The sequence below is a fragment of the Magnolia sinica genome, chromosome 1 (genome assembly GCF_029962835.1).
Source record: "Magnolia sinica isolate HGM2019 chromosome 1, MsV1, whole genome shotgun sequence".
In the NCBI taxonomy this organism is placed as follows: domain Eukaryota; kingdom Viridiplantae; phylum Streptophyta; class Magnoliopsida; order Magnoliales; family Magnoliaceae; genus Magnolia; species Magnolia sinica.
The window spans coordinates 17,649,132-17,666,742 of NC_080573.1; the positions used below are offsets into that span (position 1 = coordinate 17,649,132).

The 17,611-nt window shown below is 39.4% G+C and overlaps 1 protein-coding gene across 3 annotated transcripts in view; it reads left to right on the top strand.

Annotated features, from left to right (window-relative positions):
• Window positions 1-17,393, top strand: part of LOC131241408 (RCC1 domain-containing protein RUG3, mitochondrial) — a 32,712-nt gene extending 15,319 nt beyond the window's left edge. For all 3 annotated transcript variants that reach the window (XM_058240213.1, XM_058240221.1, XM_058240218.1), the window contains 4 exons: window positions 4,061-4,255; window positions 4,347-4,475; window positions 4,694-4,849; window positions 16,541-17,393. In XM_058240213.1, the coding sequence (XP_058096196.1) occupies window positions 4,061-4,255; window positions 4,347-4,475; window positions 4,694-4,849; window positions 16,541-16,743 (683 nt within the window). In that variant the 3' untranslated portion in view covers window positions 16,744-17,393. The remainder of the gene's footprint in view (window positions 1-4,060; window positions 4,256-4,346; window positions 4,476-4,693; window positions 4,850-16,540) is intronic.
• Window positions 17,394-17,611: the final 218 nt, after the last annotated feature.

The following is a 17,611-nucleotide window of genomic DNA, read 5'->3' on the forward strand; positions in this document are numbered from 1 at the left end:
CATGAGATTTTAAATATGTGGATTTAAAAAATCCTTGTCGTAAGTTGCTTGGCCCAAACAGCCTATTAGAAAATGTGTTATTTTATTGTAGCAAATCGAGATGTTTGATGAGGGATATTGTTCAAGATGAGCTTAATCAGATCCTTTGTTTCTACTTTTGTGGAAGGAGCAAAGGTGATTGGATAAGATTCTTTGGAGATTTTTTGTAGGGGATTCACCATTAGCTCAGAGATTCTCTTGACTATTTGCTTTCTTGGCAAGCTCTATCAAAAAGTGTTTCTAAAATTTTAGGTGGTGTGAACACATGTAGAAGAAGCTTGAAATCGGCATAATGTCACAGTTGCTTGGTATTCTTGATGGCATTTCTCTCACCTTAAATGGAAGTCAGGATAGGAAAGGGGCAGCCTCTCCTTTAGTTCTGTTTTGGATAAAGGACTTCTTCAGATCCCTAAGCCCTACTTCTCAGTCAAGGTCTCCCATGCTAAAATTTGAGGAACTGCTCCTCAGGTTGGAGTGTTTTGTTGGAGTTGAAAACATGACTATAAAGGCACTAGTGTCTTTAACTATATAAGTGTTTGAAGCAAGCTGAAAAATGTAAGTGCACTAGCGCGCAATGCTTTTCAGCCATTGCTTGTTGAATAAAAAGCTTATTAGTAAAACATGCTAGGTCCTTTGACTATGCAAGTGTTTCTCAACTATTGGAGCCTTTTTTTATTTTTAATTTTTCTTTTATTTTAAAATTTAATTTTAATTTTAAAATTTTTTAATAGCCTTAAGCGTTTTGGAGCAAGCTGAAAAACATTAGCGCACTAGCCCATTTTACCAATAAGTTTTTCAGGCATTAAGCAACGGCTTTTCACCAGATCTTTTGTTTCTACTTTTGTGGTGGGAGCACAATTTAAGGTGGGCAGAGGTGATTGGATAAGATTCTGGGGAGATTTTTGGGTAAGGGAGCTCAGAGATTCTCTTGGCTGTTCGCTTTCTGGGCAAGGTCTGTCAAAGATTATTTCAAAATCTTGAGGGTGAAGTGGTGTGGAATGTGGCATGTAGAAGAAGCTTGAAATCAGCGTAATGTCGGAGTTACTCGGTATTCTTGATTGTTATTTATCCCCTTCAACAGGAGTGATGAAAGGATATGGGCTCCTCTCCTTTAGGGATGTTTTTGGGAAAGGACTTTTTCAGATCCCTAAGCCCTACCTCTCAGTCAAGGTCTCCACATGCTGAATTATGGGGAACTAATGCTCCTTCTTGGTTGAAGTGTTTTCTTGGATGGTTACTGGAAACAAAATACTCACGAACCTCACTCTCCATACCGTTTGTTTTTTGTGCCGGAATAACAAAGAGATAGTGAATCATCTCCTCCGCCATTGTTATACTGGATTATATATTTGCAATTCCTTTTCTTCAGCTTTGCAAGGTTTCGTGGGTCCTTCCCAGATGGTGTAGTCACAGGCATTCCAAACACATGCTTAAGCCTTTTGGAGCAGTTGTGCTTTGCATAGGCCCTGTGTGAGGTGACGATGCTATGCACGTGCCCAATGACTAGTGCTCAATGCCTAGATGTGCCTAGGCACATTCGGCATTTTACATGAGGTACACTTGTGGGTACCTCAAAACTTGGGTTTTTGGGTAACATGGATTTGTTGGATCAAGGGGATGGGGTTTTTAAACTCTATGGGGATGTTGGGGGAGGGTCGAGGGATTTATGAAATCCATGTATTTTAGATTTCCTATGTTTGTTTTTTGTTGGGGATTTACTAAATTCACTCCCCCATAAATTCATGGATTTGGGACAAATCCAAATCCCCCCAAAAACTAAGACTTGGCAAATCCACAAAACGAGATACTATCTTAAAGGAAATAAAAGTTATCCCCTTAAATGCTCTGCTTTTGTAATGAATGCTCCCCAAATCCATGGATTTGTAGCTTGATTCCCAAATTGTGGACTTTGCGATGTATCAAATCCAAACCAATGCAAATCCATGAACTTGACAAGTTCATGGATTTGCCAAATTTATATTCTCATTTCCCAAATCCCAAATGGTGCCTAAGGTATGTCTAAACAACAATTTAAGTAGCTTTAGCTTTTGATTAATGATTACTAGTCTAGTAGTTTCATGGATGGTTTGATTAATGATCAATTGATTAGTAGTTTGATAAGTAGATTTTTTGGTGCTTAAATTGCTTTTGGTAATGCTTAATTGCCTTAGGTTTTACTCTTTTCTTTGACTGGTGTAGAATTTGGTTGATCTTAGTTTGGAATATTTTGTGGTTCATTGAAATGTTAGACTTGAAGCATTTAACTGTGAGAAATATGTATTTACTTTACAATTAGTTTCATTTCATCGTGTTAAACTACATTGAAATATGATCTCAGTTTGGAATATTTGTGGATTCATTGAAATGTAAGACTATTCGCCAAGTCTCTAATTAGGGATATCGAAGATCAATAATTTGGGGACCCACGATAAGCATTTAACTGTCAGAAATATGTATTTAACTTCCCAATTTGTTTCATTTTGTTGTGTTAAAATACATACAACTATTAAAAAATCAACATAAGCTAATTATTTGTTGTCATCATTGTCATCACTTAAGCCCTATCCCAACTAATTGGGTCAGCTGTCCACTCTATCAAGAACTATATCGTCGGTTAAACCATAGGTCATCAAGTCTTTTTTATACCTCCCCACATGTCCTTTTTGGCATTCCCCTTGCCCTTTTAGAGCTTTCAACTTGAACCAACTCACTCTTTACTAGTGCTGCTCTTGGCTCTGTTGCACATGGCAAACCATCTAAGTCTACTTTTCATCATCTTATTTCCTACTAGTGCTACTCTTTTAAGTTTCCTCGAATCCATTCATTTCTAATACTATCCTTCATCTTGCCACTCATCTATCTCAACATCCTCATTTCAGCTACACTCATCCTATGGACATGTTGTTCTTGAACTGCCCAACATTTTTCCCCATAAAACATGGCTGGTCTTCTAGCCATCCAATAAGATTTCCCCTTCAGTTTAATTGGCACAAGGCGATGGCTTAAAACTCTAGAGCACATCTCCACTTCTTCTGCCCAGCTTGAATTCTATGATTAACATCCTTCTCAATCTTTCCACTCCCATGAATTATTGACCCTAGATGTTGGAAATAGTCATTTTGGTGTACTTCTTGGTCAGTAATGTTAACTAATTCCTGGTTTCCACTCCTATTGTTACTAAAACTGCATGTCATAAACTTTGTTTTAGTTAGACTAATTTTAAAACATTTAGATTCTAAAGCATCCTTCCGTTTGTGTTTACCCCCCTCCCTCGTCTAATTATCTACATAAATTAATATTCATGATGTAAAATTGAAAAACGTTGTGTCTGGCGGTGTGTGCCTAGCGCTTTTAACTATAGTGTTCCCAAATCGACGGGCAATTAGTGATGGATTGGTCATCTTGCACATTTAGACCAAGAAGAAGATCATTTGGAGCATGGTCCATGTACGATAATGTGGGGTATATTATGAGAGTGCGATAGAAGGATTTTCTATGGTTTCTTCCTCTTGGTGGCTCGTGTTGAGGGTTATACTAAATCCAATTTCGCTAGTTATGGTCTTCCTTGGGAGAAGTTTAAAGGAATCTGTATGGAGGATCTTTCGAGAAAGTGGTTGGCAAAGATCAAGATTGGAGGAAAGCGCTTAAGGAAGTTGATAGTTGGAATATGCTTCCATCCAATTCATGGAAGTTGAACATGGATGGACACTTCAAGTTTGAGACCATTCCAATGTATCTATTTCCATAAGGTATATATACTGTATGTTTCATCCTTTGATCCAGTTATGGTAATTTCTTTGCATTGTGCTCCATCTTAGTGTGTTTATTTTACTTCATAATACCATGCTTAAATATGATTCTGACACTGGAACTGTTTTTGGGACATGCTTCAATGAATATGACTTATTTTAGAGTTATCTTTGGGAGTAATAAAGCATACTGTGGTTTGGTCTGATATATTACAGTTGTTTGGCTGTACTTGGCTTCACACCTGTATTCATGTGTGCTGTGATTGATCTAGGCGAACTTTATACTTGGGGTCGAGATGAGGGGGATGGTAGACTGGGCCTTGGTGCCGGTGGTGGCCCAGATGAGACGGGTGCTCTTGGCACTCCTTCTAGAGTACATGCCTTACCTGTGCCTGTTGTGGCTGTTTCTTGTGGTGGTTTTTTCACAATGGCGTTGACTTCAGAGGGGAAGCTTTGGAGTTGGGGAGGTGAGATGTTTCACCATTTTCTGCTCTACAAGATTCACACTTAATAACTTTGTCAGTAACTTCCAATCTGATAAATCTTTTGTTTCTGCAGCAAACTCCAACTTTGAACTAGGTAGGGGCGATAAAGTCAGTGACTGGAGACCACAACCAGTTCCCAGCCTCCAAGATGATCGTATTATTCAAATAGCAAGTGGCGGTTATCATTCTCTTGCATTAACTGGTAAAGTGTCACAAAGATGCTTCCTAATAGTCATTTCTGTTTATTGAAATTTCCTGTTTGTCTTCTGGTTGCTTAACTCTGTCAAGTACTTCATATGTTTGTGGTGTCCTTAGTAATGGTAAAGATGCCACATGATTTCGTGAGATAGCTTGGCACCATTCTCTCTTCATTCACCTTAACCATTCATGGTTAGCAAGTAATATTGAATTATATTTCAGATCAGGGTAAAGTCCTTTCTTGGGGCCATGGGGGTCAGGGTCAGTTGGGTCATTCTTCTTTACAGAATCAGAAGGTTCCAGCAGTGATTGAGGCTTTAGCAGAGGAACACATTGTCTATATTGCATGTGGAGGTTCATCATCAGCTGCTATCACTGGTGAGGGTTAAACTATCTGTTAATTTCTTAAATGAATGTTCTGCAAGTCATATCACATTGTAACATGACAATAGGGATGAAATTGTTAAGTGAATTGTAAATAACATGATTGTTAGGTTTTTATGCTTTTTTTAAAAGACGATATGGCAAAAAACTGAAATAGTCTTAGAAAAGTATAAAAAGTGGGATATGATATGGTCTTCTATGTTCTATCATACCACATGAGGATATGGGATAACATCAACATTATACCATGGTCTGTTGTTGTTTACAAATGAAGAACAAAAATATTTTTGGACTCCGACTTCCAAGTTCCAAGCTCCCAAGCGAAAGGCCCTAGACAAGTGCAAGGGAATCAATCAAATCTCGATTTCTGTTCACTCCCCAAGTATAGGGTTGTGATGTAGTAATAAACTCGGTAAGACCGAGGTCGAATCCACAGGGACTGATACCTGTACGTTATCTGAAACCAAGTAGAACTAGAACTGGACTAAGATGTGATCTAAACCAAATAGAATTTAAGAATAATTGTGGAATAATTATCTAAAACTTTAAGGAATTCAGAGGAAGGAAACTAGGGATTCAGAGGATCCACTTGTAGAGATTAGGGAGATTTTATGCCTGCATCAAGAATTATGGAATTTAAACTGAACTTACTTGATCTAGTTTTCATGAGATCAGACAGGTGTAAATTAGAGTGGATTCCATCACAAAACCATGCCCATGAGACAAAGTAAACAACAAAATCAAACCAATTCACAACTAGTCTGAGTGATGTATGAATGTCAGGAAGGGTACCATCATCCTACCATGCCCAGGAGACGATGGCGAACAATAGGACTTCCTGCCGTCACAATCACAATAAGGAAAAATAAATATTCAAAGCCATTGCAGACCCATTGTAATTTCAGTCACAACAGATCATTTAAAAACTAAAAGTATTCCCTTAATTATCAAACTAAAATCAAAGTTAGTTTAGAAATTTAAATTAAATTACCAGCATACAATGGAGTCTCCCATCTCGCTACAAGCTTCACCTCTTAGCCCTAGCTAAGAGGTTTAACCCAACATGATTGGGCTTGATCTCTCAAATAAATAAATAAATAATTAAAACTTTCAATGGCTAACCCTCTATCTTCTCTCTTGCAATCGTCTAAACCCGTAACCCTGCTCGTCCCAAGCCTGCTGCTTCCCGTTTTTTTCCTCCTTTTTCCTCCCTTTCTCTCTCTGTTTTATATCTGCCAGGGACGGTGCATGTGCAGGAAGCGTTACACAGCAACGTCTTGCGTATCACCACAGAGCTTCTTTAAGATCAGGAGCTCGTTCACCTTGGAGCTCGTCTCTTCTTTCAACAGGTCGGGTCCAAGACGATTTTGTCTGGGCTTCCTTATTGACGGTGTGGATTGGAGAGATGGCTCATCATGGTGGCCCACAGTCGCCCGCAAAACGCGGACAGCTTCCGGTTTCCGTGAACAGAGCCGCTGGAAATGGAAACTCCGTTTACGTGGTTGAACTCGGTGGGGTCCACTTTAGCGACATCACACCTCATCAGAGCCGGCCATTGGCTCTGCGGGAATGATTAAGCACAAAATTCTGATTTTGAAGGGGATCTGACCTTTCAGTGGGCCGCTGCGTGAATCAACGTCCGGCGAAAGCTCCAACACTAGCGATCTTTATTATATGCATGATTGCAAAAAAGGTAGGGATTTTGGTTAGAATCATTGTCTGGATACAATGAACAGTCCGGATTGGCCGTCCGATCACAATCACGAAGATCGTATGGCCCACGGTGATCGGTCATCTTGTTACGCACATACGTGCGTAAGGAATTACGCTGGGTGAGGCTTTAGCAGAGGAACACATTGTCTATATTGCATGTGGAGGTTCATCATCAGCTGCTATCACTGGTGAGGGTTAAACTATCTGTTAATTTCTTAAATGAATGTTCTGCAAGTCATATCACATTGTAACATGACAATAGGGATGAAATTGTTAAGTGAATTGTAAATAACATGATTGTTAGGTTTTTATGCTTTTTTTAAAAGACGATATGGCAAAAAACTGAAATAGTCTTAGAAAAGTATAAAAAGTGGGATATGATATGGTCTTCTATGTTCTATCATACCACATGAGGATATGGGATAACATCAACATTATACCATGGTCTGTTGTTGTTTACAAATGAAGAACAAAAATATTTTTGGACTCCGACTTCCAAGTTCCAAGCTCCCAAGCGAAAGGCCCTAGACAAGTGCAAGGGAATCAATCAAATCTCGATTTCTACCAAATTGTCAATCAGTATCTGTTCTGTGGGATAGTTTGAAAGGATACAAAACTAAAATACCTCTTACAAGTGCTTATTCACGTGCAAGAGACATCTCAAATAACTTCTGAAGACAAATAGGTAAAGCCTATAACAGTTTTATGTTTTTATAAGCCACGACTCAGCTCTCAACTGTGATCCTCCTCGTTCCTCAATTGAATCATAAGATTTTACCAGTAAGCGTAATTAGGATATTTGAAGAATTTGATTTGAATAAAAGATTCAAACCATTTCTGATAGGATTTTATATGAATTGTAATATTCAAACTGTGAATTATAAGACCATGATATTCTTCTAAAAATTGATGTATTAAAGGAGTCTATTTTTCAAAGTTGGATTTCTTTTACATATTTTCTCAATGCCTGGCTAGAGCAATCATGTTCTTCATCTTTAAGATGTTATCAGTCATATATTGTATGGCCATGCCAAACAATATGCCATCTTTTCAGATGTTGCTAATCAGATGATAAGGTGTTTTAATACCTTGACCGTTCATGCTATCAGTGCTTAACTCTTTTTAAATGCTGATGTTAAGCAGTCGCTTAAGAAGGCAACACCATTGCATAAGCCAAAGAAAATGGCCAATTCACTAGCACAATATCACATGAATGCTGGTTGAAATGATAGGGAAGTACGAACATCTTATTTGGCCTGACAACTTGTTGATTGTAATTAACTGATGTAATAGCTATTAGTTAGTGCTTAATTTTAATCGACCTATGTAGTAGTCTATTACATTGCACCTTTGGGAGTTTTATGTTCTCATTGCTGGTCCCCAGTCCAGATAAGGGATGGTTGTGTCAGGTTGGCAGCTGGCATCAAACTTATGCAAAAAATTTGCTACATGAATCCAAATGATATGACATTCCAAACCAAGGTGTTCTGTAACGGTAATGGTGGCCGTAACGGCCGCCACTGTTACCTTTACGATACGGGGCATAATGGTTGTCATGGCCCCGTAATGGCCTTTACGGTCTCTCTCTCTCTCTCTTTAAAATTTTTTTATTTATTGAAAAAACCCCCGAAAAACTTGTATTTGTCCCGTAATGTTCATTAAAAGTATGAAAAACATGTATTTGTCTCGTAATAGACCATTACGGGGCTATTTTGGCCTTTATAGGAGATGTAACGTGCCGTTAACGGCAATTACGGGTCATTTTTTCCATAACGGCTGTTACAGCCGTTACGACCCCGTAACTTGTAACGGTTGCCACCATTACCTTTACATAACGGCCTTTACGGCCTTGTAGCCACACCATGTTCCAAACTCATGCTAGAGCATTTCCTATAAGCGATGCGCTGCATCCAATGTTGTCGAATCACATATGCGATCATGTGCGATCGCATATGCGTAAGCACATATGCAATTGCATTTTTTGTTTTTTTTTTGAAATTATATATATATATATATTAGGGAAAAATTCAAAAAAATGTAAAAAAATAGAAGAAACTGAGGAGTACTTTTCTAAGTTAATAGATAACTAATTTTACATACTTAAAATACATTTGAGAGAGATAAAATCAATTAAACATCAAGTCATCCACATTTAACAATATAGTTAACAAGAAGTAATAACAAATTCAACAAGCTATTTATTTATTATGGTAGAAAATCAACAAGCTATCTTCCTTGAAACTTAAAAAGTGCTTGAATCTTGATCTTCCAACTTCCAAGAGAGAGGGAATGTAAGAGAGAAAGATTAAGATCACTTGGAAGTAGGAAATACAATAGAGAGGGAGATTAAGACCACTTGTAATTCACAAATGTAAGAGAAAAATAGAGTAAGAGAGTTTTGGAGTGAGAATATTGCAAATGGAGGAGATTTGAAAGCCGTTTTTATAGGCAAAATGTTTTTTTTTTTTTTTTTTTTTTTGTCTGGATACAATGGACAGTCCGGATTGTCCGTCCGATCACGATCACGAAGATCGTATGGCCCACGGTGATCGGTCATCTTGTTACGCACATACGTGCGTAAGGAATTACGCTGGGATGCTCGGCTGGCCCCTGATCATCTCTAGAGAAGGGATCCACTCCGTCCAATGGACTCATGTCGAAAAACCGTTCGACCATGGGTGCTTTTGCATTGGATTCGGTGTGACCCACTGAGTATTCAGTAAACCGTCAGAATTGTGTTTACACGGTAAAAAATCAATCATACTGCTCTCTTCAAACTATCTCTCCTAAGTCCGCATTCTCTGGGCTGTTGGAGTCTACTGAATGGTCCAGATCAGCCTGAAGACCTCAGATGGTGGCCCACTACAAAAACACAGCTGCTTGTTCCTTGAAACAGAGCTTCCTCTGTTGTGAGCAGCGAGACACGGTCAAATAGCGTTTGACCGCTCTTGTTGGTTCAGTGTTCAGTGCGTGCACAGTTGCCCGTGCACTCCTTGCATGTAAAGTGGGTCCCATGTTGATGTATATGTAAAATCTGATCCGTCCCTCTGTTGTCCCATCTCATTTAAACTGCCAAGACTAATTTTGAAGCATATCCAGATAACAGGTGGGCCCCATATCACTGTTTTGGTGGCTGATCTGTCCGTTGGGCCACTTTCACAGTGATCCAGGAGCTGAAAATTGATGTGTACGGTTCATTTATGGTCCTCAGGGTACGTATGGAGTTTCAAACTGATCTAATGGTGGGAACCCTGTGATCTTGCATTCTATACGTCTTCTAGGCCTGTTGGCTGGACTTTCTCTGATTTCTGGCTTGTAAATTCTTCAAGCTTGGTCTTCTGGAGTCCCGTCCTATGCCTTGGTGAATTCAGAGCGTCAATCCATACATATAGCATCATTTTTTCAGTCCAGGCTCGTGAATACGCCCTGCATCACAAACATGATTAAATCAGGTCGATAAATAGTACTATGTTTGTAAATCCTGACAATAACTGGGGTCTGATATGCAATATTTGACCCTCAACAATTTCTACCAAATTGTCAATCAGTATCTGTTCTGTGGGATAGTTTGAAAGGATACAAAACTAAAATACCTCTTACAAGTGCTTATTCACGTGCAAGAGACATCTCAAATAACTTCTGAAGACAAATAGGTAAAGCCTATAACAGTTTTATGTTTTTATAAGCCACGACTCAGCTCTCAACTGTGATCCTCCTCGTTCCTCAATTGAATCATAAGATTTTACCAGTAAGCGTAATTAGGATATTTGAAGAATTTGATTTGAATAAAAGATTCAAACCATTTCTGATAGGATTTTATATGAATTGTAATATTCAAACTGTGAATTATAAGACCATGATATTCTTCTAAAAATTGATGTATTAAAGGAGTCTATTTTTCAAAGTTGGATTTCTTTTACATATTTTCTCAATGCCTGGCTAGAGCAATCATGTTCTTCATCTTTAAGATGTTATCAGTCATATATTGTATGGCCATGCCAAACAATATGCCATCTTTTCAGATGTTGCTAATCAGATGATAAGGTGTTTTAATACCTTGACCGTTCATGCTATCAGTGCTTAACTCTTTTTAAATGCTGATGTTAAGCAGTCGCTTAAGAAGGCAACACCATTGCATAAGCCAAAGAAAATGGCCAATTCACTAGCACAATATCACATGAATGCTGGTTGAAATGATAGGGAAGTACGAACATCTTATTTGGCCTGACAACTTGTTGATTGTAATTAACTGATGTAATAGCTATTAGTTAGTGCTTAATTTTAATCGACCTATGTAGTAGTCTATTACATTGCACCTTTGGGAGTTTTATGTTCTCATTGCTGGTCCCCAGTCCAGATAAGGGATGGTTGTGTCAGGTTGGCAGCTGGCATCAAACTTATGCAAAAAATTTGCTACATGAATCCAAATGATATGACATTCCAAACCAAGGTGTTCTGTAACGGTAATGGTGGCCGTAACGGCCGCCACTGTTACCTTTACGATACGGGGCATAATGGTTGTCATGGTGGGAACTGTTACACATTACACCACTGTTGCTATTATGGGGCTGATACAATTTTAAAAAAATGGTTGTAACAGCCGTTACGGCCCTTATTGTAATGGTAATTATAGTGGCTGTTACGACCATCGTTACTGTTATTGAATATCTTGGTTGCATCGGAACCTGGGTGTAGTGAGAAATGTGTAAGGGTTGGCTAGGGCGTCCCCTAGAAGCGGTGGGCTGCAACGATGCCCGTTGTTGTTAGAAGTAGCCAAGGGTTCCTGTGCCATTCTGGACGCGTGCAGGTAAAGAAGCTAGTCCAAGAGAATGTGATTCATCTTGCCGCACGGAATATAGGAACATTTGCAAGTAAGAGCATGGCATTAGTAGACATGATGAAATGAAGGAGAGTTAACATGGCTTGTGTTTAGGAGACCAAGTGGAAATGGGCCAAAGCTAGAGAAATTGATGGGTATAAGCTTTGATATATAGGAAAGAATAATAAATGGGGTTGGGATGGTGGTGGATAAAGATTTAAAAGATAAAGTTGTAGATGTTAAAAGAGTAAGCAATAGGATTTTATTAATAAAAATTGTGTTAGGAGAGGAGATAATCAATGTTATTTGTACATATGCCCCGCAGGTAAGGTTAGAGGATAGAATTAAGAGACAATTTTGGGAGGATATGGATGAACTAATGCAAGAAATTCCAAATGAAGGTAAGATGTTTGTAGGAGGAGACTTAAATGGTCATGTAGGGAAAGAAAGTAGAGGATATGAGAGGGTATATGAAGGATATGGTTTTGAGAGAAGAAATGAGATGGGGGAAGCTATCATTGATTTTGCTATGGCATACAATATAACTCTAGCGAACACATACTTTAAGAAGAGGGATGAACATTTAGTAACTTTCAAAAGTGGATCATATACAAGCCAAATAGATATCTTTCTACTTAGGAAGACAAAATGATCAATATGTAAGGACAGTAAGGTGATACTTGGAGAGAGTTTGACTGCACAACATATATTAATGGTTATGGACGTTTACATTAAGAAATGGAAAAAAAGGGAATGAAATTAATAGGTGTTGAAAAACTAGGTCGTGGAATTTAAAAGGAGAGAGAATAATGTTAGTCATAGATAAATTGATAGAAGGAGGAAGGTGAAATGTTGAGGAAGAAGTCAATGTTATATTGAATGAGATAGCTGAGTGCATTAGGGAAGAGGCAAAGGATGTTTTAGGAGTATTTAGAGGGAAAGACCAATCATATAAGAAAACTTGGTGGTGGAATAATGATGTACATAAAGCTATTGACAAGAAACGTGCATGTTTCAAAGACTGGCAAGGGACTAGAAACAATGAAAAACATGAACAATATAGAAATGCAAAAAAGATTGTTAAGAAAGTAGTAAGTGAAGCTAAACTTAAGGCTTGTGATGATCTTTATAACAGATTGGGGACGAGAATGCGAAAACGTTGTCTTGAAATTTGTAAAAATGAGAAAGAGGAAGAGTAGAGACCTAGATCACATTAGATGTAATTAAAAGTCAAGGACAATTGAGATCAATGAAAGGTGGGGAAGCATAGAACTTGTTAAATGAAAATCACTTTGAGAGTAGAGATAGAATGAACCATAAACTCAAATAAAGTTGGACTCTATAGAAACTTTTGTAGGATTGGATTTCTAAAGTGAAAAAAGCTTTGGGAAAGAAGAAAACAGGAAAGGCCCTTGGACCAGATGATATACCAATAGAGGTTTGGAAGTGTACTGGAGATACTTAGTTATTTTGATTGATAAGGTTGTTTAATAAGAATGTAAAATCAAAGAAAATGCTAGACAAATTGAGGAAAAGTACCATGGTACCTATTTTTATGAATAAAGGAGACATACAAAACTACACTAACTATTGTGGGATTAAACTTATGAGCATACTATGAAAATTAGGGTAAGAGTGATTGAACAAAGGCTAAGGCATGGCCTTTTGAAAAAAAGGAAGGGCTAAGGCTATGGCCTTGCCAAGGAGGGGAATTTCAAGTGCGGGTTGTTGTTTAGGTGTACAATTATTTCTCCAAGGCATACCCGTAGTGGTGGACCTCTGCCTTTTACCATTGGAAGGTTGTGACGTGGTCCTTGGGGCCTAGTGGCTCATAAGGTTAGGCCCCATTGTGTGGGATTTTGCCAAATTTCACATGTCATTTGTGATGGGGGAAAATGGTGGATTTAAATGGTTTGACCATGCCCTACCCCACTAAGATTGTGGGTGAAAACGAACTTCTTTAAAATTCTAAGAAGCAAAAATTTGGAGGCCTCTTGCAACTCTTCTCGGTCAACCTGGAGGGACCACTACCACAACTAAACCCAATTCTTGAGGATTCCTAGCTTTGACAAATCTTGGTCACATACAAGGACCTTTTTAAAGAGCCAAAAGGGCTACTGCTTCCTCTAGGCCACGATCATAAAATTCCCTTTATGTAAGGAAAAGGACGTGTGTGTGAGGCCGTATCGATATCCACACATCCAGAAGGCGAAGATTGAACGATAAGTAGTGGACATGTTGGAATCAGGGGTGATTAGGTTGAGTAACAACCCCTACTCATTGTTGGTTCTGCTCGTCAAGAAGCATGACAGATCCTAAAGGCTTTGCATTGATTTCTGTACACTTAATCAGATCACCTTCAAAGATAAATTCCCCATCCCGGTAATCGATGAGTTGCTCGATGAATTGCATGGTGAGTGTTACTTCTTGAAATTGGATCTCTGGTTCGAGTACCATCAGATCCGGATCTATTCTAGTGATGTTTTGAAGACTAGCTTCTGGACCCATCATGGTCATTATGAATTCTTTATGATGCCATTTGGCCTCATAAACACACCATCCACCTTCCAGTGACTGATGAATGACATTTTTAAAAATTATTTGGGAAAAATTTATTTTGGTGTTTTTTTTTTTAATGATATTCTGATTTTCAGCCAGTCCTGGGATGAGCACTTGCACCACGTGGAGATTGCCTTATCTACTTTGAAGTTTCACTAGCTTTTTGTTAAAAAGGAGAAGTGTTTATTCGGTCAAACACAGGTCAACTACTTGTCTCACGTCATATCCTAGGAGGGGTAGCTGTTGATTGTGATAAGGTTGTCACCATGGTTGAGTGGCCAAAACCCACAACCCTCAAGGCTTTGCGTGGGTTTCTAGGCCTCATGGAGTAGTATCACAAGTTTATCGGAGGATATGGTTGGATTGCTGAGCCCCTTACCAATATTCTCAAGGACTCATTTGTGTGGAACCCAGAAGCAGAAGAAGCCTTGTTCATTTAAAGTAGGCCATGACCGAATCACCGGTGCTTGCATCACCAGATTTCTCTAAACCCTTTATTGTGGAGTGTGACGTGTCGGGATCGGGGATCGGAGGGGTTTTGTTGTAAGACCATCCGATTACTTTTTTCAGCCAAGCTTTGCATGGGGGAGCTTGCTTCTCTCCACACGTGAGAAGGAGATGTTAGCACTGGTCTTGACCGTTCAAAAGTGGTGACTGTACCTTCTTGGCCATCGATTTACTGTCAAGATTGATCAATGAAGCCTTAAATACCTACCATCTGTCAACAGTGGTGGCTATCCAAGTTAATGCGCTATGATTTTACCATTGAATACAAATGTAGAGCAGAAAACCGAGTAACCGACACTTTATCCATAAGAGGAGAGAGGGGAGATATTTGCAGTTTCCCAACCTGTTCTCTAATTGATGACATCGTTTGGGAGTTCCACTCTAGTACTCACGAGGGTTATCATAAAACCCTGCATCGGATTTGGTCCGTGTTTTATTGGAAAGGGATGTGCCGTCGGATCAGGGAGTTTATTTGAAGATGCGACATATGTCAGCGCCATAAGGCTGAACTTGTGTCACCCGCGGGTTTGTTGCAACCCTTGCTGGTGCCAACTCAAATCTGGGCCTATATCTCTAGACTCTATCGATGGGTTAACCCTGTCCAAAGGGAAATCAACCATCTTAGTTGTGGTTGAGAGATTGTCTAAATATGCACACTTTATCCTCATCTCTCACCCATATACAGCCAGTAGTGTCGCTCATGTCTTTTGGCGTAGTGGTTAGGTTCTTAACAAAAAATCATAGATGGACATCGAAGGCAGATTACACCTGCGAAGATCAATACAAAAAAAAAAAGAAAAAGAAAGGGTGCACTCATTGGGGACTTGGCCCTCACTCACCCCGCACATGCCTGCGCACTCACCACAATGGGTGATCGAACCCAGGTCACCCATGACCTCATGTTGAAACTCTTGTGAGTCTTCCACTGAGCCATAGTGTCGAAGGCCTTTGCGCTTGAGGCCCAGCTTAATACATCTAACTTTGTCCTTCTAAAGACGTATGGCACTGAGCCACCTTGATTCCGGATATACCAATTATTCCTCTCTCCTTGTAGAGCCCAAATGGCTGCTAGAAGAGCAAGCCTGCATGTCACCCTTCCCTTTTTCCTGACCCCACCGCCATGCCATGCTAGGAATAAACCTTCAATAGACCCTGGCATCACCCATGACACTTTGAAAGATTCAAAGATCTTTCCCACACCTTTCTAGCAAAGGAGCAATGGATAAATAGGGAGTAGTTATTGATAAAAGAGAAACAAAAGAAAAAAAAATTAAAAAAAGAAAAAAGAAGAAAGAAACAGGAGTAGTACTAGATTAAAAAAAGGAAAAAAGAAAAGAAAAAGGGAGAAGTTAGTACAACTAGCCGCATAATGAATTAAAAATAAATAAATCTCCAAGGTACTCGAACATCAAGAGCAAAGCAATCCATGGGGCATCTAATGGCCCGATCACCAATTTTAGATCTTGTACATTATGTTCAGTTTACCTTGTAGATTGCCTGCCTACTCACAACCAATTGACTGAAGTTTAACTGTGTGCTGAGATTCTGCACGATCACCCTTGGATTCTAAGAGGCATGGGAATGTACTAGAGTCACACGACTGTTGTTATATCCATGGGTAACCTTTGCTCCTGGCTTATTCCTGCCATCTTAATGAAGCTAATATGTTGAGAGTTGGAATGCTAAGGCAATTTGCCCAACGGGAGATCAGGAAAACTATGTAAACATGCACACACGTGTGAGATCTGGGACTCATTAGGTTGGCCTGCCAAGAACAAGCTGTTGCCTGACAACATGGTTGGTCCACTCATCAGGTTGACCACTAATACTTGCAGAAGAAAAAAGACTAATGGCATAATATTTAACATGTATTGACCACCTGATAATGTAGTAGCCAGGTTCCTTGACAGGAAATTTGCAGTGGGTAGGCACCTGATGGATGGTCCAGATCTTTTATGCATGTACCACATTGGCGTGTTTTCTGCTAATTGCCTGTTCAATCTCTCCTTGTGGGTAAATGGACCTGTCTTTTTGTTTTTTGTGATTTTGTTCATGAAAGTGATAAGTGTCATTTCTGGAAATGACAGATAAAGGGAAGTTATACATGTGGGGGAATGCAAGAGATTGCCAACTTGGCGTTCCTGGGCTGCCAGAAGCACAGACTTCACCCATTGAAGTTAAATTCCTGATGGACGATGAGGAATTGGGCCCCCATCATGTGCTTTCGGTTACGGTTGGTGCATCTCATGCCATGTGCTTGGTCTCAAGGACGCCCGGATCTCAGATCTGAAATTCATTTACCAATTGCCAGCAAGCTGCATGCAGTTGCAATCAAGAAGCTGAGGCTCTCTGGAGGATTTGCATCTCCTACTCAGAAGAGCATGTCAAAGTGCAGATGGAGGAGACATGAGATTTTGAGGTGGTGGGCCATAGCACAGCTCAGTAGTTTTTCCAAGGGATTACAGCTAGAAAGGAAAAGGTTGGCTGCCAATGCACCGTATTCATCCATTAATGTGCAGAATGGCTTATGGTGCATTTGGATGCATCCATAATTACAAGCGGAACGATTGGTTATCCTCTCCACTATGTGTTTGGGGCAGCATGGAAAACATAACTGCATAATCTGGTGTGGCATTTTCTGCTTGAAATCAATAAGACCTGAAGTGTTTTTGAAATCGATTTGAGTGTGAAAACCATCCACATGCTTGACCTTTCTGGGACATCCAAATGCAGCGTTGAACAGGTTGTGCCGACCAAGGAACTGGATTAAAGCAGCAGCTAAGTGCAAAGGTGCAACTGCCCGTGGTAATACCACCTGGTTAAATTTAGTTTTCATGAGCTGAGTTTGAAGTTTCTTGGATGCTGATACTTGGCAAGATGCTTAACCAAACACCAGTGGAACATGTAGAGTAAGCTTTCATGGCTCTGCATTTTCTTTTCTTTTTCTGTTAGTTTCTTTTGCACTCTACTCAGGGAAATCCATTTTTCTAAAATTCAGAGAGCAAAATCATCTTTAAAGAAGGATTTGGGATGATGAATTGGACGTGTTGTCCAGTATATATGGTTTTCAATTCCGACAATTGGGGTCCATCTGTGGTCTAGGTGAAATGGGCATAGGCTATGATGAGATTTCTCATGATGGTCTATGCCCAAAAATC